We start from the raw sequence: 25,168 nt of genomic DNA, 5'->3' as shown, positions 1-25,168 counted from the left end.
ATCATATGGGCTGGTCCCAGCCCTCCCTGTTTTTTGTTTGTTTGTTTGTTTTTTGAGACAGGCTCTTGCTTTGCCACTCAGGCTAGAGCACAGTGGCGTTTGATAGCTCACTGCAACCTCAAACTCCTGGCCTCAAACAATCCTCCTGACTCAACCTCCAGAGTAGCTGGTACTACAGGTGTGAGCACCACACCTGGCTAATTTTTCCATTTTTAGTAAAGATGGAGTCTCACTCTTGCTCAGGCTGGTCTCAGAATGTCTGGCCTCAAGCAATCCTCCTGTCTAGACCTCCCAGAGTGCCAGGATTACAGGCGTGAGCCACTGTGCCCAGCCCCAGGTGGACTATTAATGCCTCCCCCAGCAGCCCCCCCCCAACTCTCACTGACTTCTAGGAGTCCCAGCAGGGCTTCACTCATACCAGGGAAGTGAAAATTTGTTCCTCATGGACCAAATCCAGACCATGTGTGTTTTTCTTTGACAGCTTCAATACTTAAAAATTGGGAAATTTTGCATTACAATGTAGAGTTCTGGCTTCTCTGGCAACCCTAGACCCTATTCTCCCTCAGCCAGTAGACTGGCACTGACCCATGCTAACCACCCAGCCCCAGAAGAAACACACCAGCTCCATAACCGATACACCTGGCCCCACCCCCAGGTGGCCTCCCTCCCAGCTCTGCCCTCATTTCCTTCCCTGTCTAGCCCTAGCGCTGTGGCCATCTCCGTCTGTGACCCTTGAATTGTATTCTGAGATTCACACACACATACTGTGGAGCAGTTCAGTTCAAGGATTTTGGAGGTGAACTGGGAGTTAGGGCAAAGGAGAGAAGATCTCTAAACACTCACAGGGCATCTTTGAACAGGCTTCTCCTTGGGTCTCCCTGGGAGGCACGGTCGGCGTTCCAGGCAGGGAAAGCAGGCGAGATAAAGTCCTGTGGTGGGAATGCGGCTGGGAAACAATGAAGAAATGGTGCAGTGGGTGTAGTGAGAGGTGAGGTTCATTTGGTGGATGTGGTTACAATGTGGACAGCGAGGTGCAAATTTGGATCTAAAGCATTAGAGAGCCACTGCAGGCTCTTAACCAGCTTGAATTTTAGGAAAGTCAGAGGAACAGTGGCCTATTAGGGCCAATAGCCTGGAGGCGCCCTCCACAGGGAGGAGGGTGGCAATTATAAACCCGAATGTTTTTTCCTGGATTAGGAGCTGGTGCACTCAAAATAAAGGGCCAGAAGGCAGCATGAGCCCACTAAGTTTTCATTGGCGTGAGGCACTGGTTACAGAAAAAGGACTAGTCTTGAAAATTTAACATCACCGGCAGAAAAAATGAAATGTAATAAAAATTACAGTCGGTTAAGAATGGAGGCATTTTTACTACGACACAGCACCATTGTGAAAAATCTCCAAGCTCGTGCCAAAGGGTAGATGCTGCTAAACTTCTCCCCCCTGAGCCAGGGCATTTGAGTGCTGTTGGCGCAGTTGGCTGGGCCAGAGCGGCTGGGAGCAAGGCTTCCTCCGGGCTTACGTACAGCATAGATCTTGCCCAAATCTGGAAAACCTTTAGGGACGTTAAAACCATTAGGGATCTGTAGCCCTGACTTGAACTAAGCAGAATAAACAAACCCCTGCCCAAACTGGAACTCACTGGATGACTTTGAGACTTATCCAAGGGGAAAGGCTGAAGGCCTTAAGGGTCTTCAAGTGGGTTAATGTCCTGTTTCAGCTGCTTAGCTCCAGTCTGATGACACTTGATGTGTGCTTCGCTTTGTACTTTTTGAAATGTCTTAACACCTCAGTTGCAAACACAAAAATAGATTGCATTCTGAACCTATAGCATATATGATACTTTTTTTTTCTGCTAATGGCATATGAAAGCCCAAGTTAGACCTTGTGGAAGTACGTTACAGATTCAGGAACTGGGTTGGAAACGTTCCAGAAAGCATTCACATTTTCCACGAACGGGGTCTTGCTAAGTTCCCAACCTCCATTTCTACTTTCAATATCCTTTGTCACTATTTCCAGCCTAATAGTTTAGGTTTTCTCTATGCATGATGTCCTGTAACTTTGTGTCTCTCTCACAGTTAAGTGGCATCAATGTCAGACTCATTTTTTACCCCAATTTTTTAAAAAGAGGGAAGCAGATTAGAAAATGATGAATGTTCATTCATACAATAAGTAGTCAATTTGGTACCTGCTGTGAACAGGGCACTACACTAGACACTGTTTGGGGACAGTGGCATGGCTGGACTAAAGAAGAATGAAAACAATGTCTTGATTCCCTGATGTTCACAATCTGTTAAAAGTGGAGATGGGCACAGAGATAGGAAACCAAAGCCCAGAGCAACCAAGAACCAAGCCCTACATGGTCACAAATCCAGAGCTCACCGAAGCGTGCTCTGAACCAGCGTGGAGCTGGCATGGAGCTCTTACCCTGCCTCTAGTCCACCTCTAGGAAACACAATGTAACGCAGCACAACATAGGAAACATCTGTAGAGTGCCTGCCACGGCCCTACTCTAGCTAGAACTGCAAGTAATGAGAGAAAGCACTGTTCTTAACTCAAAGAGTTGGTAATTCAGCTGCCAGAGACAGACGTGTGAACAGGTGGTTACACTGTAGTGGGATACACAAGGCAGAGATCAGAGATGAAGAAAGTGGGGTTTGGTGGCAGACCTGAATCCCAGATCACCCACCTACGAGCTGCATGATCTGGGGCAGGTTACTTAACTCCTCTCTTCCTAAGTTTCATCGTCTTACCTGTCAAAAGGGACAATGCAGACACTTGCCACAGGGAATTATGTTGGGATATAAAATAGATGAATTAGTATGTATGGAGTGATTAGACCACTGGCCAAAAAAAGTCGAGATGGAGAGAAGGCACCGAGAAACGGCAAGAGCAAAGGCTCAGCCGCGGGACGGGTCTCAGGGTGGGGGCCGGAGGGTCAGGTCCGGCAGGAGTGTGGGAACACGGAGGGCCTGTGGGAAGCAGAACCAGAAAGGGCGCCCTGGTCGGAAGCTGCGACGGGCCCTGCGTCAAGGCAAACCTCAGGAGGCAGGGACACGGGACAGCAGCTCCTCCCGGCTCTTGCCTTCCGGGTTTGTTTGTCCCATCCATGCCAGGCCCTTCCCACTGTGCCAAGGTGCATCAGCCTGTCCCGGGAGGCCCCTCCGTCTTCCTGCCTAGCTCACTGGATCGTGCACAGGCAAATCCCTTTTCTCCTTCTCTAGCTCAGCCATGAGGAAGATGAAATGCTTTAATGCAAAATGTTCCTTTCAAAAGAAAACAGAGAAAGGATGGAGGGAAGGGAGGATGAGAAAAGGGGATAAAAGGAGGGAAAGAAAAGGGAAGGGGAAGGAAAGAGAAGGCAAAGACGTGCAGATGCACAGAAACAGACGTGTTCAGCAAGGCACAGACCTCGTTTATCAAAACTGGGTCACAGATCAGCCTTGCCAGGGACTTAGTCGTAGGACTTCCAGTTCTTATTCTAGTTCTTGCTGCTGCCCTGAATGTCTGGACTGGGAGAGATTAAACCAGCAATCTGAGAAGAGTCTGCTGACATGGCTGCCTTGTCCCTTCCAGAACCCTCTGACGTCTCCACAGAGGACCCCAGTCCTTCCATCCCTGTGTCCCTGTTTGTTCCACTCTACCTTGAAGTCTAACCCTCAACCCAGAAGGTAGCTTTACAAACTTGGTGTGAGCCGGACACAGCAACTCACACCTGTACTCCTAGCACATTGGGAGGCTGAGGTAGGAGGATCACCTGAGGCCAGGAATTTGAGGTTGCAGTGAGCTATAATGATGCCACTGCACTCTAGCCCAGGTGACAAGAGTGAGATCCTGACTAAAAAAAAAAAAAAAAAAAATCTTGGTGTAGTCAGTTCATACTCTACCTGAGTCAGTCTTTGACCCGCACTGATCTGAGCCAATCAGGTTCACAGAAAACTAACTTCTAAACCCAAATGCCACTTGGCAATTTCTGAGAGCTACGTGGGGCTCAGTCACTGCATGTACTGAAAAACAACAGCAATAGTAACAACTGCCCTTTATTGAACCAGGCACTACATGCCACAAACTCTTCTAAGTGCTTTACCAGCGTCAACCTTCCTGCAACTGAAAGTGTGGTCCCAGAACCAGCAGAATCTATCTCACGCCTCGTCTGAGACCTCATGAGTCAGAAACTGTACTTCTCAGATAAAATCCTGGGTTCAAGTCCCAGCCATGCCAGTTATTAATTGTGCAACCTTAATCTTTTCTCCCCTGCCTTCTATCTGCAATCCCTTGGTCTCATTTAGTTTGAAGATCAACTTTAAAATACTCCCAGCCGTGGATAAAATGTTTGGGCATTCTCTTGGGTGCCCAGGGTCTGTAGCCAACAATGGTAAAAGACACTCAGAGTGGCCAGAGGGCAGTTCTGGTGATGACTGTTTCTTTAGAGAGAGCAGGTCTGGCCAGTCGGGTCCCTTTAGGTGAAGGGATTACAGAGTAACTAGATATAATCCACCAGCTGTCAAAATATAATCTCCTAGTATTTTTCATATTTATATCTGTAACTGTAGACAAAAAGGAAATTGCCCTGAAAGAAATAACTGACCAATGAGTAATTAAGACTTCAACAGAATAAAGGAGCCACATGTCTTATGTGTATAAATGACCTATAAGTAAATATTAACAAACTTCCAGTGTATATGACAACCTACTGGGAGTTCACATGGAAACATGCAGGCCTTCCATTAATAGCCCAGCCACTGTGATGAGTGTTGTAGGTATGTCTCATGTAATCCTCAAACAACCTGGCGAGGTAGAATTATGAGCCCCATTTCAAAGATGAGAAAACTGAGGCTTAGAGGCTAAGTTGCTACCTCTACAAATTTCAATTATTGAAGAAGGAGACTAAGAAAAGGGAAGATAGCTGGTGGCTTTAGCCCCTCTGTTGTCCTGAGCTATTCTCTTTTGCCCCCAAACTCGCCAGCCCTGGTCCACAAACCGAAGGCCCTGTGGTTAGATTTAGTAGGTATCCTGTTTTAGCAGGCTGTTAGAAGATGACACAGTGATCTCACCCCACTTCCAACCTTAGAAGTGTGCCAAAGTGTTCATTCTAGCCACATAAGATATTTTACCTGTGAGGAGTTTCAGGGAAATTGATTTGTACCATCATCTCATATCTTCAGTGATGTGTTGTACTCTTTCTAGCAGGGAGTTCATGGGAAGCTGACTAGGTGACCTGCCCTGCTCTGAAAGGTTAATTATAAGGTTAAGCAACTAGAGAGAGGCTAAGTCGGGACTTGAACTTGGGTCCCTCCTACTTCAAAGCCCAGGCCCCTGAACACACTCCTTTACTTGATATACAGCCCTGGGGAGGCCTCTGGTAGGAGGAGGCAACTGCAGTGAATGAAGGTGTCCAAGGCTCTCAGGCCTGCAGCCCTGGTTTGCACAGTGAACTGGCAGCAGCCCAGCAGGGAGGTCGCAGATGGCAGGTGTGACAGCCTGGGCTGTCCATGTCCAGCCGTGGGGGCCAATGCCTCCTGTGTCTGTACTGCTCAGGCTCACCAGAGAGAGGCCAACAGCTGTTCCTCCAGGTCCTATGGCTGTTTTACACCAAATCAGAGAAACTGACCTCGGGAAGGAAATGTGAGGTCTGTCCCAGACCTGTGTAAACCATGGGTATTTTCTTTACACATTTCACTGGGCTGGACTCCATCCTCCCACCTCCTACTGCCATCATGGTCATCATCTCACAGGGCCAAGTGGCCTTTCCAATCCCCTAGACTTTGGCCTAAGGGGGGTTTCCTCAGGATTCCTCTTGGTCTTTCACAGCACAGGGCAGTCAGGAGGCTGTTGCAAACGTGTATGCAGGTAGGAGTTAAGGGAAAGCCATGAGAATGGATAGGAAGGGACCAATTCTCAAGACAACTGGTGGACGAATAGATGCAAACTCTGCCCAGGACACGGAGGAATAACAAATGCCTTTAAGATTTTGGACCTGGAAAAGTGAAAGTAGTGCTATAAAAAGAATGTGAAAAGTTAGGTCCAGTTTGGCTGTCTTAACGTTGAGATGCTGGGACATTCAAGTAGATACTCCCCACAGAAGCATCAGGATTGGATTGGAGTGAGAGGTCAGAACTGGAGTTACACATCTGCAAGCCATCTGCTTAGCTGTAGTGGTTACAACTTGAGACAAGATATTTTTAGAATGAGACACAGGTGAACAGAGGACTGAGCACTGTGAATTCAGGCTGAAAGGTTGAGAGGAGGCTCAGCCACCAGCACCATGGCTGGAGAGTTAAGAAGAAAGCCATGATAGTGTAGTGTCCTGAGCCAGGACTCATGGGGAGGGCCATGAGGTTGGGCTTAAAGTTGCAGATTATCATACTCTTTCCATGTAACATCTTTATGGTGATTTTAATGCACCCAATCACAATGTCCCCAAATGGGTCACTAGCCACTTGGGCATAGCTATTTTTTCCTATTAAAAGTGGGTTTGACTTTATCAGTAAAGATATTCTACTTAATTTTTGACTCATCATAGTAAAAAAATCATTAAATACATAATTAAATATAAAACAGTTCCTATATAGCCTTGTCCACTACTATATTAGGTATGTCACATAGGTTGAATCCACATAGTAAATGCTCAACGAGTACTGGACTTTTAATAGAATTTGGTCAACAAGTGGAACACTGCAAATCTGTGAGCTTCCAGGTTTTGGTACCATTTCAGTTGAAAAATGGAAATGAACAGTTTTGAGTTCCTACATAAATGAAACTCTGATACCCAAACTGTAAAAAAATGGTTAAAAAGCATGGGCTTTGGAGTCATTTGGGTGTGGTTCAGAATTCTGGCGTCACTACTTACTACCTGTGAACATTTGGGTAAGTTATTTAACCCTCTTTGTTTCCTTAGCTATAAATGTAATACTAATTATACGTCAGCCATAGAGTTGCTGGTAGGACTAAGTAAGATACGTAAGTAAAATTTTAGCAAGTAACATTCTTAGCTGAGCAGCAGGTTCTGTGTTAGCAAGTAATATTCTTAGTACCATTACTGTTGGCTTTTATAGGGGGAAAAAATGTTTCCAAGTCCATATGTGTTTTTCTCATTAAGTTAAGTGACTTTGACCTACCCAAAGTCTGGTACAGGTCATTTCTGCAACAATATGTTCTAAATCAGAAATATCATGCACTGGTTTTCTTTTAAGTCATAGAGCTATTTTAACCGATACTCGTCAAGGGTTGAAAATGTGATTATGATAACAAACAACAAGAAGGAGTACATGTTCAACATTAATTTTTTAAAAAATATATGTATTTTCTTTCTTTAAAACAAACAAATTTTAAAAATATCAGTTTTTGTGACTTGAAGTCATGGTTATAGTCATGTCCCAGTTTGCCATCTGTACAGGCTCATGTGACAGCCAGAATTGCAAAGAGACAATAAATGTTGGGCTTATACAAAGCTCTTCTTGGTTACACTGTACTTAAGTAAGTCATGTATTCATATAAAAGTGAATGCAGAGTTAAACATATAAAACTGGATCAATGTTAATATTAACATCTATTAATATATTAATAGAATAATAGACAAAAGCCACACGATTATTTCAGTAGACACAGAAAAAGCATTTAACAAAACCTAACACCCTATGATGAAAATAACACTCAACATGATAGGAATAGAAGGGAACTTCCCCAACCTGATAAAGTACATCTACGCGAAACCCACAGCTTACATTATGCATAATGGTGAAAGACTAAAAGCTTCCCACCTAAGGTCAGGAACCATGCAAAGATGCACTACAGGTTCTAGCCAGGGCAATTAGGCAAGAAAAAGAAATAAAAGCCATCCAGAGCTGACATGATGTTATATATAGAAAACCCTACGGAATACACAAGAACACTACTAGAATTAATAAATGAGTTCAGTAAGGTTGCAGGATATAAGACCTATTGTATTTCTATAAACTAGCCATGAACAGTCCAAAATTGAGATTAAGAAAACAATTCCATCAACCTAAGTATTGATCAACGCATGAGTGGTTAAAGAAAACGTGATATATATATGCCATGGAGTATAACTCAGCCATAAAAAGGAATGAAATAATGTCTCTTGCAGCAACTTGAATGGAACTGGAGACCATTATCCTAAGTGAAGTGTCTCAGGAATGGAAAAACAAGCACCACATGTACTCTCTAATAAATTGGAACTAACCAGTGGGCACACATGTGCACAGAAGGAAGTAAAAGTCATTGGAAATCAAGCAGGGAAGGGGAAGAGGGGAGGGACAAAAACCCACCTAACAGAGACCATGAACACTATTTAGGTGATGGGCACACTAAAATAGCCGTGGCTCAAGCATTACCAAAACTATCCATGTAACAAAAACATTTGTACCCCCTTAATGTTTTGAAATAAAATTTAAAAATAATTTTTTAAAAGACATACAAATGGCCAATGAGCATATGAAAAGATGTTCAACATCATTAGTCACTAAGGATATGCAAATCAAAACCATAATAAGATACTACTTCACACCCAGTAGGGTGGATAATGGTGTGTGGGGGAACAACAAGTGTTGACGAGGATGAGGATGTGGAAAAAGTGGAGCCTTATACATTGCTGGTGGGAATATAAATTGGTGCAACCACTGTGGGAAACAATTTGAGCACCCTCCAAATGCTAACATAGGAGTTACCATATGACCCAAGAAGCCACTACTAGGTATATACTCAAGAGAAAGGAAAACAGATGTTCACACACAAATTTTAACCAAATGTTCATAACTGCATTATATATAATAGCCAAAAAATGTAAACAACCCAAATGTTCACCATCTGATGATTAAACGAAATGTGGTATATGCATACAATGGACTATGATTTGGTCATAAAAAGAAATGAAGTGCTGATACATGCTACAGCATTGATAAACCTTGAAATTATTATGCTAAGTAAAAGAAGCCACTCACAAAGACCACGTAGTCTATTATTCCGTTATATGAAATGTCCAGTATAAGCAAATCCATAGGGACAGAAAGTGGATTAGTGGCTGTCAGGGGCTAATGTGAGGTGGGAATAGGAGAGTGGAATGACTGCTAATGTGTATGATGTTACATGTTTTGGGGGTGATGCACATGTTCTAAATGATTATAGTAATGGTTACACAACTCTGTGAATATACTGAAAACCATTGAATTGCACACTTTAAAAACTAAATTTTATGGTATGTGAATTATATCTCAATTTTAAAAGGAATGGACATAAATAGCTCAGCCATATTTTAGCACGAAAGGATTTTACTCTGAGACTGATCTGACATCCTGATGGGCTTTGCTGATAATGCCAAGCTAGATGGGATATTAATATTAAAAGAAAAAACAGTTTCTTCTATAGTCACAACACTTCTGACACCAAATGTGTGGGGTTTTTCTACACAAACAACCGATTGTCCAACTCTCCCAACACCAGCTGGATGTCCTATAATTCAGTTCTGGCACTTTCTATGTGGCGTTCAGCCGACACGGGTTAGGTAAGGGTTCAATGCCGCAGGACTGCTCCCACTTTAGACACCAGTCACAAGCCCTGGGCCTGGGGTGCTTCTGACCAAATTGGCTACACAGTGGCCAATAACCCCCTCCCATAACCCCCTCCTCAGGTTTGATAACCTGCTCCAATGGCTCACAGAACTCAGGGAACACTACTTACATTTACCAGCTTGTTACAAATGATACAGATGAAGAGGTTCGCAGGGCAAGGGGTGGGCAAGGAGGTGCGGAGCCTCCACGCCCTCTCTGGGTGCACCACCTTCCATGTGTTCATCTGCCCAGAAGCTCTAGGACCCCTGTAGTCTAGGGAACTGCATGCCCTGGGCAGGATCGATTATTAACTCAATCTCAGCCCCTCTCCCCTCCCCAGAGGATGAGGGGTAGGCCCAAAAGTTCCAAACTTCTAATCATGGTTTGGTCTTTCTGGTGACCAGCCCCCATCCTGAAGCTGTCATCCAGGAGCCGACCAAAAGTCACCTCATTAGAACAAAAGACACTCCTGTCACCAAGGAAATTCCAACAACTCTGTGTCAGGAACTGAGGTCAAAGACCAATTGTTAGAATAAAAGATGCTCCTAGCATCCCTATCATTCTGGAAATTACAAGGGTTATAGGAGCTCTCTGTCAGGAGCTGTGGGCAGAGACTATCTATGTATCTATCTATCTATATTATTTTATTATGTCACAACCATTCTCTTCATAGAGGGAAGAGCTGCAGAGTTAAGAACAGCAGTTTTTTGTGTGTTTTTTGGGGGGGTTAATTGGGGGATCCATTACTACAGTGTGTGGCGAGATGATTGTGGACATTTCTTTTTATATGAATAGATGTGATATTTAAACTTTTTTTTTTATTATGGTGGGCACCACACCAGACGGTGCAAGTTGCAGGTTATAAAAATAAAGCAAAAGTTTCCATAGCCCGAAATGGTTTGATATATGACTAGGTCTCCTCATCTGGCTTCTAAGATGACAGGCCCCAGAATTCCTTCTTCCTCTTTCAAACGATGAGTTAATAGTGATGATAAAATGGCTAACTATTGAGAGCTGAATATGTAGTAAACACATATGTGCATTTTCTCATTTTTAACTTCCCCATCATCACTATGACATAGTTGTTTAGAACATACCCAAGATCAGGCAGCAAATCGGTCACTGAGCTGGGCTTAGACCCCACATCTGAGTGACTCCCAGAACCTCACTCACGACCATTGGGCTTTACTCTTCACTTCATCGTTTTCTATTCTGGGGTGGCTTCTGCCCTGGAGCTTACAGCACCTGAGATTCCAACCACGCCATGTAAGGGAGGCCGTGGTGTGGAAAGGCAATGTCCCGGACTGGGTTTCAGGGGCCTTGAATTCTAGTCCAGCTTTGCCACCAGTCAGCTCCATGACCCTGGGCTAGAAGTGTGACCTCTCGAAGGCATGGGTTTCTGATCTGTGAAATGGGGGAAATTTGTCCCAGCTATCCCTGTAGTTCCTTCCAGCTCAAATATTCAGCCCCAGTCCTGCCTCACTTACTGTCTGACTGTCAGTTGTGTATAGTGTCTAAAAGGAAGAAGACCTTCGAGTCGGTGTAGGGTGGTGATTTCGGGAGGCTGGGCTTTGGTGTCAGACTCATGTGCACTGGTTCCATCACTAATCTCACTGTAATGTTGAGCAAGGTCCTTAACCTGTGTCCCCATCTGCTAATGGGAGCAAAAACAGCATGGAGTGCTGTGCCATCTGCAGAGAGGGGTTGAAGGACCAAGTGAGGTCTCTGTAGAGAGCTTAGTGTAATTCCTGACACATAGTAAGTACTGGAATGGTTATTATATATTATTTAATGATATTATAATTTATTTATGAGTATTACTATTGACTGTAATAAAATAGAGACACAGAATCCCTTTAGGATAATTAGTGTCTGTTTAAATAGCTCAGCCACTCTGGAGCTCAGGTGGCCTGCTTGGGCTCGGTTCTAGAACGATCTGTATCTACTGGGTCAGCCATACCTCAGGACGGTGCCGCTGGGTAAAGATCACCACTAATAACACTCCAGAGTTCCTCTCCTGTTAATTTTGAGTTAATAATGCCATTTTCCACTTTACAGGATAATACATTATTACAGCTTACCATATGCATTTTGGCTCAATTTTTTTTTTCCCAGTGTAATCGGAAATAGATAAGCCATCAGTGAGAAATAACTGATAAAAGTTAGTTAATGTGATATAAAAAGAACAGATGAGAAAATACTACTCCCTGAAAATTTCCCAATATGGGTAGGGAATTTCTCTCTTTCAATGTTATTAATAAACACATGTAAAGATATATTTACAAGATTGTTTATCACAGTGTTATTTATAATGTTAAAAATGTAAACATAACAAGAGCCATTAAAAGTCAAATATTATAAGACTAGTTTTAGAGTTGGGGAAATGTGCACTGTAGAGTTTTTTTTTTTAATTAGAAAAAAATGTGTTCTTTGATCCTAATTTTATAAATACTGTGTGTATTTATAGGAAAAATATGAAATGCTACAACAAATAGAAGAGATTATCTCTGGGCACAGGATTGATTATTCTAAATTTCTTCTTTATACTTTATAATTCCTACATTTTCATAGTGAGTGCATATTTCTTTGGAAATCAGGGGGAAAAGTTGTTTTTTAGTGATGAGAACTCTGTTGGATTTTCTTCTACTCTGAGGTTCTGTCTGGTAGATTATTATATCTGAGTATATCTTAACTCTTAGTCTAGATGTATTGGTTTTTTTCTTTTTCAAATACTGACTTAGAAATAATATGCTTCATTGGTTTTGTGAACTCATCTTTTCCACCTAATGCTGAAGACAAGACAGATGTGTTTCTTGCAAGATTGATTTTGTTACTTTGAAAACCAATAACAGATAATGAGGTAAAATCATCAAATTAACTAACCTTTTTCTATACTCATCACTTCCCTGTTGAAAGCAATTTTCACCTCTGCCTGACATTTAGTATTTTTAAGCCAACTCTGAATCATTTATAAAAAGAAATCAGTTTCCTTCTTGCTCTCTTATTTTATATGATTAGAACTGTACAATTGAAAATTTGATTTTTTAAAAGTGACTATCTACAAAATTAATTTAAATCAAAGGAAAATGGACAGAGTAAATATAATAAGTTTTTCCTACTTTTTTTTCTAATTATAACTTAAAGAAACTTGTTAAAAATGATATTGCAATATTTAGTGGGAAAAAAAAATCAACAGCCAAAATGCTGAACCAGTTTTTTGAGGGGAAATTGAGGTTTTGTTCTCTGGATGAATTTTTTCAGATATCATTTTGGTCTATTTTTAAGATTATTGTTAAATGTGCATTATAAACAAGTTAAGCAAAACAGAACTGTATGATATAGGAACACTATTATTAGTTTGGTATGTACTAGACAGACATGCAAACATGTTACCTACATTTATAGAATTCGTTTTTCCTCTAGTAGGATCATATTCCATTGTTCTAAACTTGCTTTTTTCACCTAAATTTTTTATGAAAAAAGTTTGATTTCAGTACATATAAATTTACCTCACTTTGGCTATATTTTTATAAGAATTTCTGTTGGATAATAATATCCTAGAAGTGGAATTGCTAGGACAAAGGATATGCATGCTTAAAATTTTGTTTTACCTTCCACCAAAGTTTGTGCCCATTTCACCACCACCCACAGAGAATGGAAATGAAAGATAAAGTTTCAGAAGCAGAGCCACATGGAGTTGTCCCAGGTTTTGATAAGGTATAATTTAAAGTCATGTTTAGAAGGGTGCTCAGCTGGCTTGGGGAGGGGGTGCCTTCTAAAGTCAGATTCCTATGAAGTATAATCCTGTCTAATTCTTCAATTTCACGCCCTACCCAGAAGCGAAAAGAGCTCTGTGTGTGTGTGTGTGTGTGTGTGCGTGTGTGTGTGTGTGTGTGTGTGTGTGTGTGTGTGTGTGAGAGAGAGAGAGAGAGAGAGAGAGAGAGAGAGAGAGAGAATGACTTGGGGAAATCAGGGCAATGCATCTCCTCTGCAGAAGATCCCTCAATGCTGAGTATAATAGATTTTTGGAGTCAGAGTTGGATTTAAATTCCAGCTCCATCTCTTAGTAGCAGAGTGTCTTTAGGCAAATTGCTTAACTACTCTAACCTCTGTTTTATCATCTATGGAAAGGGGATATCATACCCACCTTATAGGGCTCTTTGTGAGAATTAAATGCATTACTTAATGCTAGTAAATGGTGGGGAGCAAGGGGCTGTGTTATTGGCTATTGTTGAGATGCTAGAAGAGGATTAGGATGAACAAGCCAAGAGCATCCTGGAGGGTAAAATTTTGACCACTTTTGCAGAAAAACTTGAGGAAATCACAACATTCTAGTTGAAATTAAATATGTGCTATGTAACAGTACACCTTCCCCACCCACATTCTGGAGCCCCCCTCTGATTTTCAGTATAGCACTTTTATCACCTTCCAATATGCATCATGACTCATTTGTTATGTTTGTTGTTTATTGTGTCCTCTCCTACGATGTTCTATATGAACAGGGATCTGTTTTTGTTCACTAAATCTCAGCATCAGTGTAGCCTGAAACAAAGCCTGGCACATAGTAGGCACTCAATAAATGAATGAAGGAATTCCTTCTTAGAGTTTCTTAAACCCATTTAGATGCATCAGCAGCTAATAAGGCCGGCTCCTGGACACTGAGCATGCCCAAAATAACTCAGGCTCAGCTTGGGGTAATGCAGGGTACTGGGCCAGGAGCCAGAATCTTCAGGTTCTCTCAGCTTTTGCCAATTCTAGGGCTGACCACGCACAAGCTGGATTCTTGGGCAAGTCACGTAACAACTTAACTCTAGCTTCATAAAAAAAATAAGATTAGCAATTCCTACCTGTCATGACTGTCTCACATTAGGCAGAGATTATGTGAGATAATTTTGTAAACTCTAGATTTTCGTATGAAGCATAGCAAGAAAGACCAAATGCTTTTACTTTTGATAATGACCAAAAGCAAAAAGAGAAATAAATGGAAAGTGGCAAGTTTTGCTGGACTGCAGTCCAAGCCCAAGGCTCTTGGGTGGGATCAGGATCTGAACAAGCATTTTTTTAAAAAAAATAGTAACCCTGGGGGAGGGGTTGCCCAAAGGCACTGTACCCCAGGGCATTAGGTGAAACAATTATTAAGAAGAAATGCTCACGGAGTTTAGAGGTTTATCCCTTGGCCCTGCCTGGGTATTTCTGGGCTACACTATTCATGGACAGCCTCTGGGAATGGCAGCTTATAGACACGGTCAGGGGCTGGCGATCACCAGGAAGGAGGGAAGAAGGGGAGGGAGGGAGGGAAGGAAGGAGAGGTTGTTGAGGTGGCAGGAGGGCTGGTGCGGGTGCTCAAGCTTCTCAGAGCAACGTCCCTCAAACAAAGACTTGGCCTGGGATTCTCCTCACTCGAGGTGGGGTGATGCCTAGATCCACCCCAGATCAAAACTCTAGGATGCATATATATTTTGATCCTCCCATCATCCTTTGTTCTTCATGAGCCGCCCCTTTCTCTAGTGCCGTACAGAAAATAAAGCTTCCTTTCTGGTTTTCTGCAGTGATGCTTCCTCTGTCTTAATGTAGGTTTCGACAGTGGGGAATAACTTACAGTTCCCTAAGTAAGCCACAGGTCTCTCACCTTAGATCCTTACACAGGATTCCAGCAACGTGGAGGCCGAAGCCCTTCTTGGAACCACCGATCTCACAAACTCCTCAGGCCCCATTTCCCCCACAGAGAAGTGCCAAGTGTGATGGGAAACATTTTGAAGAGACTGTAATTCCCACGTAAATGATACAGAGACAGACAACAAGGTTGAGAGGGGCCACTATGTGCTATGATATTACATTTCTTTCATGGCGATTATCAAAGGCTTCGAGAAGTCCTGCAGTTAAAAAAGAAAAAAAAAAAAAGCCTGTTTAACCCAGTATTTCCCTACGTTATTAACCAAGGCACCATGCTTTGCATAAATTCAGTGTCATACACTTTGGAGGATCCTGATTTAAATACTGATGGGAAGGAAAGGAGAGGGCACTGGTGAGTTTCTGTGTGCTACACCATCATGTCGTTGTAACGACGTGGTTGAAACGATAGTTCCAGGCTGACCAAGGAAGGTCTGTCCTCTGGGTCAAATCCTTACCTTTGCAGTTTAAAGAGGTCATTTTATCAGATCACTCCAAGTAAACTAGCATAGGAATTGATTTATTCTAAGTAAAACTACTTGAGATGCATCTATAAACCAGAATGCCAGTGTGGCAAGATGCCAAGTGACCGGGAACATGAGCTCTGGAGTCAAATAGATGCTGCTGCAATCTCAGCTCTCCGACTTAGTACTTATGTGACCTTATGTGATCATGAATAGTTCTCTCATGAATAAAATATGGATAACAACACTGTCTATCTCCTGAATGAATCCATATAAAGCACTTTGTACAGGAAGCTTTTATTTGAGCAGGGAATCAGAATTTGAAGTTACTATGTTTCATGGCAAATATTTCTAGGCTGTAACAGTATCCAGAGAGATAGCCCTGTTCTGCTGTAGAATAACTATTGAAACCATGCGGCTGAGAGCAAACAGTGACTATAAGTGAGGTGGATAATTTTATTTCTTAAAATGCTTTCACAGGAGAAAAACTATGGTGTCCAGTGGGCTTTACAAACTTTGCTGCAGGGATGATGAATAAAGATCGGGGTCATAGAACTACTAGGTCTTCAATCCGTCGTGGAGTAGCCCATGTTGCAGAGAGGAAGGCCTTGGGGTGATCTATGGCTGAGCACTGGGACAATGTGGCATGTGAAGAGGAGAGAGGAGATAATAAGGAAAGCTCAGCAAGGGCAAGAGACAGTGGGAAGTATTTTTAACAGCTGAACTTGGGGGACAGAAGATTCTGTCCCAAGAAGACTTCTAGGATGCTTCTTTGTGGTGCATGATACAAAATCCCTGAGTAATACTGCTTTACGGAAACCTGCATGAAAGGTCTACATTATGTTTCCAGGTTTCTTGCATTAGATTTGTGTTTCCTTTGAGTGTGATGTCATGCTCATACTGAGACACATGGGGCCACTAGATTTATTAGGGTTACACTGAATAGGTTTATTTTTCTTATTTTATTTAATTTTTTTAGGTCTCCTTTATTGCTGTTTCCCACCAATCACTAGACTTGTCATTCATTGCAATAGCACATGATTTATATATCAGGATATATTGCAGTTCCCAGTATATTATCTTACATTATTTACATATAATTACATTATCTCTTCTCTTACATATTAGGGAAGTGGCTGTTGCATAAGATTTGGGAGTTACTTTTATGTCCTCTGAAGAGTGCTGTAGTTTGAGATCATGTCTTAGAGTTGGTTATTTCTGAGGAGAGTACCTATATGTGGCTAACTCCACTATGTATAAAGTCTCAGTGGATATATCTAGATACATCATAAATATCTAAAAACTATAGTCTGCTTCTGTCATCAGGCCACATTCTGACTCAATTTTCAGGAAATCTAGTTACTGTCTAAACTTTTCAGAAAGTTGGAGAATGAGGCCACGTAGACTGGATTTGAGCATCTGCCTGATTTTTATATTTTTTCAAGTATGAGCTTAGAAAGAACCAAATATGATCTGGTAGTCCCCGCTTTTTTGCTGCAGTAGATTTTTGGGAGTTTGGTCCAAAAGATGGATTAAAATGTGTAGAATCAACTCCTTTCTTAATCTCTTGCCTTTCACAATCAAAGAGAAGTGATCATTTGGACACTGTGGATTTTACAGGGAGATGAAACAGAAAGTTTTGCCTGGAACATGTTTAAGATAAGTCTAGAATCGCATCACTGGAGAGCAATGTTGTTCAAACTTTAAAGCTTTCTCTTAACAATACTTTTAAGATTGTCACTGAGAGCATTCCTCCAAAAGGGGAACAACTCAATTAAGTAGCAAATAGCACCCAGAGCTTTCCCTGGCCTATCCTCCAAAGGCGGTGGGGTTCCTTAGGAGGGGATGAGTTGAGCGGAGAACATCAAAGCCCAGACCATCCACAGAGATGCTGTGATCAAAGAACTAGAATCTCCCAGGATGGACCTGGTTTCCATTTTTCTGTGTTTTTGTTAATTTGGACAGATCCAGTGGCTTGGTTTTTCGATCTGAAGATATAGTCACCGCACTTACAGAGGAAGGGGCCAGGCTCTGGGGTCTACCCTGCAGAGAAGGCACGTACTAAAGTGGATGGTAGTGAGGATTTGCAGTGTAAAGGAGAAGGGGAGCCCTATTTGTTTGTTTTTGAAGATAAAGGAAACCAAACATTTGGTTAGGCAAATAAGTCAGTAGGAAAAGGGGATTGAAGGTGGAGACAACCACCGATGCAAGTTCTGGAGGAGACAAGAGTAGATTTAATCACAAACCTAGGTGGGCCTTGGAGAGGAGGAGGCACATGCCATTCTTGGAGAAGAAGGACAAGGTGGGAGAAATACAAGGCATTTGAATTGAGGGAGTTCCTGGCACATGGCCTCAATTGTTTCTAAGTTAAGAAACAATGGAAACAACTGTGAGGAAGGCAAAAGTGGATTTGGAAGTGTGAGAAGAATAGGAAAACTACACTGCCAAGGAAAAGAGGATGGGTGAGTTGTATAACTTCATGTCAAGTTTAAAGCCGCCCTGAGGGCCTAGCTGAAGTTAGATAACAGGAATTAGCAATAGCCCCATCACTCAGTAGCATAATTGTTGGTGTCATTATATAGCGGCCCAGAAGCTGAGGAAATGAATGGATGGTTGAGTTTGCCTGGGTTGAGGACTGGCAAGTGCATGTGGTGGGAAGTCAGGGAGACTCGTGAGAGAATCTTTAGCTGGTGGGTGCCATGGTAAAGTGCTGACCACGGCACCAGACCAATGTCAAGGCACTAGAAGTTTGCTGAGGACAGAGGAGATGATAATTCCAAAATTTTCTACAATGGAGATTAAAAAAGAGTCATGGCGAGTGCGTTGCACACCCTCTGGGGAATGGTCATGCTTGAAGGTGCAGACCCGGGGAGGTGGGGGGGGAGGGGATGGAGGTATGACTACATGATGAGTGCCAGGCGCACTGTCTGGAGAATGAGAACGGACGCGCTTGGGACTCTGACTCGGGGGGATGGGCGGGACATGGACAATGTATATGACCTGAACTTATGTACCCCCATGATGAGCTGAAATAAAAAAAAAAAAAAAAGTCATGGAATACTGACATATGGATGTTAAGGAAGGCATCCTTATGAACTTTGCTGTTGTCCAGAGTCCAGGCTGGATGACAAGTGTCTCAAAGGAAGACAATGAGTTATAGGCAGGAAATTGGGAGGCAGCTTGGGAGGGTGTCAAAATAAAGAGAATGGCATCTCTAATTAAGGGGATTATTTTGAGCCCAGGAATCCCTCCCTTTGGTACTCCTATCTCATGCCTCTGCCACCTTCTCTCCTACATCCGGCTGCTAACTTCTTGCTACCAGCTGTGTACCAGGGAGTAAGATTTATTTATTTAGATACATCTCCTTATTACCTGTTCCTTCCTAACTTTTATAGATAGTTCTGTTCTTGCAAACTCCCCCAGAGAGATCTCAGTGACATCAAAGTCTTTGAAGGTGGAGGGCTGGCAGAGCATACCATGATATTTTGAAACCTTGTGTGCAGTGGGTTCCTGGGTCCCCAGGTCCCTGAATGTGTGCTTCACCACCCCACCACCTCTGTCCTCTTCCCTTTCAGTTGGCTATGCCCACATCCACCCTCATTTCTTTTCACTCTGATGGTTAGCAAAGGAGGACAAGGAAGCACAAGGTACTCTACAAAGCGTCATAGGGAACTGACTGGGCAAGGACGTGCTAGATTAACACTGCTTCTGAAAATGGAAAACCAAGCTCCTCCCCTGCCCCACCTCACTGGGAGGCAGAAAGACAGGACAGCTATCAGAAAGGTCTCCATATCAAGAAGGATAGTATAGAACTATTAACCAAGCAAAGGATTTGGTTAAGGAACCTACCAGATTTTGAATGGCTCTCGAGTAAATATCTGCTGTAGAAGATACCAACCTTGGTGTCACCGTGACTTTTGTTGCTTTATTTCAGAGCGCCAACCAGGCACCTCTATGGCCAATTCCAACACCCTCCCTTCAAGTTCAGCTGGGATCAGCAAGGAACTGATTGACCTGCAGCCCCTCATCCAGTTCCCAGAGGAAGTCGCCAGCATCCTGACAGAGCAGGAGCAGAATATTTACCGGAGGGTCCTGCCGGTGGATTACCTTTGCTTCTTAACCCAGAACTTGGGCACTCCGGAATGCCAGAGGTCCCTGCCCTGCCTCAAAGCGTCCATCTCAGCATCAATCCTTACTGCTCAGAATGGAGAGCACAATGCCCTTGAAGATCTTGTGATGAGATTTAATGAGGTAAGAAACCACTTTTGGACGTCTTGATATTTGAATGGCCAGTAAGTGATTTTTAATCATATTCCTCCTTTTCGGTTTGTCTGTTGCCAATATCTCATCCACCTCTCTGTCTTGCCAGTTCCATGATGGCTGTTTTTCTTTCCAGGCAATGAGTCAGACGCCACATTGTCCTCCCCCCTCGCTGCACCTCAACCTGCCCTTAAGTCTAATTGATCTTATCTCTACTCCATATCATCACCAAGTCCGCCAATCCTTCTCCCTTTGGACAACCAAACTTTCGATGCCCAGTTGCCCTCCCCAGCCCACACCCTTGTTCCCAGAGGTGCTTTTAACACTGGATGTCTCTGTTTTGAGTTTTGACAACAGCATCCCTGGCCACATTCATCTAGCCCACCCAGCTAGCAGCTCACTTTGCAGCCTCCATAGCTTGCCCATCAAGACCCTCATGGTGGTTGTGAATGTCCGTGACCATGATAAGGCCCAGTGAATGCAGAAAGCATTAGAGGCTGAGCTCAAGCAGTTCTGTCCGGACATGCCCTGAGCAGCAGCATTCCTCAAAGAGAAATCTGTTATCCACAGGAATAGCTGGCATCCACCAGCACTGTTGTGCTAACCATTTAACATGTACCACTTATCTGCTCCTCACAACAACCTTAGGAGACAGATACTGTCATTAGCCCCATCTTACCAATGAGAAACAGAGGTACACAGAGATGAAGTCATTTGCCTAAGGTTGCATAAGTGGTAGGTGGCAATTGTGAGATTCTAATTCACATAGGCCCCCAGAGTGGGTTTTGAACCACTGCTGTATCTTGCATTTCACCTGCAACAGGATCGTGTTGGAGGGTGGGGTAGGGTGCCTGTCAAAACCAAAGATTCCTAGTCCTACCCCAAACCAAGTAAGACTGAATCTCTGGGAGTCCACGTGAGAGCTTGCAAACCTCACTGTCCCAAAGTTGTTTTGTAAAATAAATCTCCTGATGTTCTTGATTTTCCCTACTGATAAAAATGGAGTGGAAAATGAAAGTTCCAGTAACTTAAGTGATTTTACTGTATTTCATGAATTATTCTAAACATCCAGATCTACTTAACTCTTATATCCTTACGACCCTATTCTTGTCTTTTTTCTTTTTTTGATTTAACCTGAACTTCAAAGTGAATTACAAGAACTTGTAAAATCTAATTTTAAATTAAACTTGGATTTCTTCCATTCACTGCCATAACCTTGGGAATCAAAGATGCAGCAGTGATTTCACTAATTCAGAGTTAGTGATGATATGACCCACAGCTGGGTTGAAGCATGCTTTGGACTATCTCTGAAAATAGTTTAGCTAAGCAACTTGAGAACATAAACAAAATTTCTGGGAAAACACTTAAACTACTTAAGAGAACAGTCTGTTTTCAAGTATTCTCGAGCATCTATTTTCATACAAATTATGGGTATACTGATTAAAAATCAGTCTTATATAGTCATTCTAGGCAGGTCCCAAATGATCTGCACTGGGCAATATTAGGATAGCTAAATTCTAGTTGCTTTATATACCTTAAGGTAGAAAAGTTGCATCATATCAAAAGAGAATTATTAAATTCACATTTTCACCTATTTAAAATGGCCTTGCCTCCAAACTAGCATGGCTTTACATATTGTAAAGAAAAGCAAGGAAAGGAGCTTGCATTTATTTAATAGGTGCTTTGGACTGGACATTTTCACATTTTTAAATCCCATTTAATCCTTATGACAGTTGTTATTATCCCTGTCCTACAGATGAAGAAAGTGAAGCTTAGACAACAAAATGAATAATGATAGTGTTGGATTATGACCCATAGAGTAAAATAAACATTTTTTCAGTCCATACTGATATAAATAAATCAATGTGGTGGGGTAAGGGGTAGGTACAGCTCTACTTACAGAAGAATTCCAATTAATAAACATAGAAGAAATGAGGGAAATAGAAAATCATCATTAGAACACCACAGTAGTAACTGTTGCAGGCAAGAACCACTGATGAATTCGAAAATTATTGGGCAAAATAAGTATGATGAGAAATAGCATATTTGCATAATCGCAAAGCGTTCTCACCATAAGATAGTTATTAATTACAAAGGAAAAATAGAACAATGCAGAAACCCAGTAGACACTGCCTTAACCAAGTGATCAGGGTTAACAAGATGTATCAATGTGCACCTCCTCATATGATGCCCTGAGAAGGGCATGACTTCATCTCTATGGTATTCTTGCCAAAAATGCATAACCTAAATCTAATAATGAAAAAAAATCAGGCGACCCCAAATCGAAGGACATTCTACTCTTCGAAAGTGTCAAGGTCATGAAAGGTAAGAAAAAACTGAGGAGCTGTCAAAGACTAGAGGAGACAAGGAGACATGATGACTAAATTGCAAGGTAGGATCCTATTGGATCCTAGACTAGAAAAAAGACATTGATGGAAAAACCGGGGAAACTCCAATAAGGTTTGTAGTTCAGTTAGTATTACTGTATTGATGTTAATTTCCTGGTTTTGACAATTGTACTATGATTATGAAAGATGTTAACATTAGGGAAAGCTGGGTGAAGGGTATACGGGAACTTTTTGCCCTGTTTTTGGCAACTTTCCTGTAAATCTAAAATTACTTCAAAATAAAAAGTTAAAAAAAAAAAAAGCAATGAGCTCAGAGAGGTTGAGTCATTTATCCAAGGTCACACAGTAGCTAGTATCAGAATCCAGAGCTATCTGTGTTCAAAATCTATCTCTTCTCACCCAACTGCCTCTCTACTTATTAAATTATCAAGTTCAAGTTTGCAGTAAAACCAAAATTGCAAATTTAGAATTTAATTAGCCTTGGGTCTCTTCTCCCTCTTCCCTCTGTCTGTTTCTACTTTTCTAAATCTTCTGTGCATCTATGCTTTTTCTACTCCTTTCTGTTTCTATTTTTACTCAGTTTCCTGTTATCTAGACTTCTGCCATCACTCCATCATTCTTTCATTCATTCACTCCAGACATGGTCGTTGAACAACTATTATGCTCTAGCCTTTTTTTCTCTTTTCCACTGGTGCCGAACATAGTTTTAAAAAATAAGAAATGACCAATATATGATGAAAGTTGACAACATTATTAATCCATAGTTTGGTTCTGTAAAAATTGCATACACAAAATAAATGCACTTTTCTCAGTGAAAGGAAGATGTGTATTCCTTGGAACAGTACAGGACCTTAAAGACGAGAAAGAGAACGTTGGCTCCACTGCAGGAGTGCAAGTCACTTAAGGGAGAAGTGAATGCATTTATTTATTCGTGCATTCAGTCATTCAGTTAACATTTATTCAGCACTTCACAGAAGCAGGGCACTGTGGTGGGTATGTACTAAGGAAAGTAAATAACAGCCTGCAGCTGCCAGAAGCTACCAGGCATGGACACAAATAACTACCAAAAAGGCAGAAAGTAAGTGCAGTGTGATTGGCACCAACAGTGTGGGCTAAGGTGTCCAGGTGGGTGAGCAGAGCTTATTCTGCTGAGCTCTGGAGTTTGGGACTGGGCTTTGAGGGATGGAAGGGATAGAAGGGGATGATCACAGGGAGGAGAAGACAGTCCCAACAAGAGAACAATCAAACAGTTTTTGTCATGAGCAACACTCATGGTTTAGGGAGGCAGCTTGTTCCTGATTGCCAGCAGAACATGCTTATGAACTAGAAGTTTCCGTATTCTAACAGCTCTCTGCACAATGACTTAACTGTAGCGTGGGGAAAGGGAAGAAAATTCCTGATGCCTGTCGGGCAATGTTGCATAATGTTTGTTCTTAGGAAAGTATGGTTAAAATGCAATTCAAAGTATGACCATGACATAACTGAAAAGGTTTAGCTTACATTAAAGAAGGCCAGGAGATAAATCATTTAAAATCAGTTTGGATTGTGGCTTAGAAGGCAATGTTTCTCCCCATTCCTCCTTCTCCAGCCCTACTAGGTTGTGGTGTGCATTAGAGAAGCTTCTTAAAGGTAGTTTCTCTTTATCCTTGAAAAAAACCAGAGGCATGTGCAAGGAGTCAGTCGTCAAGCAGGTGGTAGTCAGGATCTGTGGATCAGGATCGCTTGGTTTGAGAGATGGGTCTCCCAGCCAGTGTTCTCTCTCTCTTCTCAGGGTGAGCAGCCTCACTGCCTGGCCACCCACAAAGTCTCTTGTTTTGACATTCAGAAATGATATTGTTCTTTCCCCCCCCCCCCTTTTTCTTCCTCCTTGTACCTCTAGCCCACATTCCTTTTGATCTTACTTTTTAAAATTCCTCTTAGAATAAATTCCCAAGCTGTTTATCTTTTCCAGGAGAGACTGAAAGGCATTTATTGTAGATCATTTACCAAAGACATTATGCACTTTAGCACACGCAGCAGAGAAGAGATGAGAGGCAGATAGAGGTTGAGGTGCATCTCTCCCCTTCTTCTTGAGAAGCACCGTGGTAAAACGTAGAGTGAGCGGGGAGGATTCTGGAATCACAGTTCTGAGTCATTGGTTCTCAGACCTCCTGCCTCCTCAATACAGCCTCTGCTCTCATCATGTTGTTCATCCAGGGATGATCTTGGGGTTGGAGCTCTTCATGGTCTGCATCCATAGCTGGTCCTCAGGATCTGTCACCCAAGTCAACTTGTGACTCTATGACCTGTCGCTGTCCACACCACTGCCAGGCACTCTTTTGTTTAACAGACATTTGATATCTCTGGCTGGGAAGTAATTTTCAAGGGACCTTAGCAGGTTCACTTTTTCCTATGTCCTCAGAGGGCAATTTTTGCTTGTCAGGTGGTTCTTGGCAAGACCATTCATCTGGGCTCTCCTTTGGGACCAGCTGCTCCAAGGGCAGGTCATGAGCCTGGATTGAGGCCCACAGCTACACTGGGACCTCAGCAGCCTCTGCAGGGCTTCCACCTGGCTATGTGCCCCTGGTGTCTTTTCCCCACCCCCCCTGTCTGAGCATTCATCAACCGGCTTCCCTCAGCCTCACAAACTTGGGCAGCCCAAAGTGACACTCAGTTGTCGCTTGTTCCTTCCATCTGGTAGGTTTCACCAGATGTTGATTCAACAGTTTGAAGGCCACCTCCTCTAAGAATGTCAAGGTGCAGCTTAACTCCCTGGGACAGAATAGTAAGAATAAATAAACCATCTGGCCAGAGAAGAGCTGTTCACCTAGGTACTTTAAGCTGGAATCCCTTATGTATACTTCATAAGTGATGACAGTCACTT

The 25,168-nt window shown here is 42.4% G+C and overlaps 1 protein-coding gene across 1 annotated transcript in view; it reads left to right on the top strand.

Annotated features, from left to right (window-relative positions):
• The window catches only part of PLCE1 (phospholipase C epsilon 1), a 249,379-nt gene that overhangs the window by 101,655 nt on the left and 122,556 nt on the right, over positions 1 to 25,168 (top strand). The window contains exon 3 of the mRNA XM_045568895.1: positions 19,632 to 19,948. Within this exon, the coding sequence (XP_045424851.1) occupies positions 19,632 to 19,948 (317 nt within the window). The remainder of the gene's footprint in view (positions 1 to 19,631; positions 19,949 to 25,168) is intronic.

The sequence above is a fragment of the Lemur catta genome, chromosome 14, assembly GCF_020740605.2.
Source record: "Lemur catta isolate mLemCat1 chromosome 14, mLemCat1.pri, whole genome shotgun sequence".
Lineage (NCBI taxonomy): Eukaryota > Metazoa > Chordata > Mammalia > Primates > Lemuridae > Lemur > Lemur catta.
Note: the sequence above shows the minus strand (reverse complement) of the source record. Positions and strands in the feature narration are given on the sequence as shown.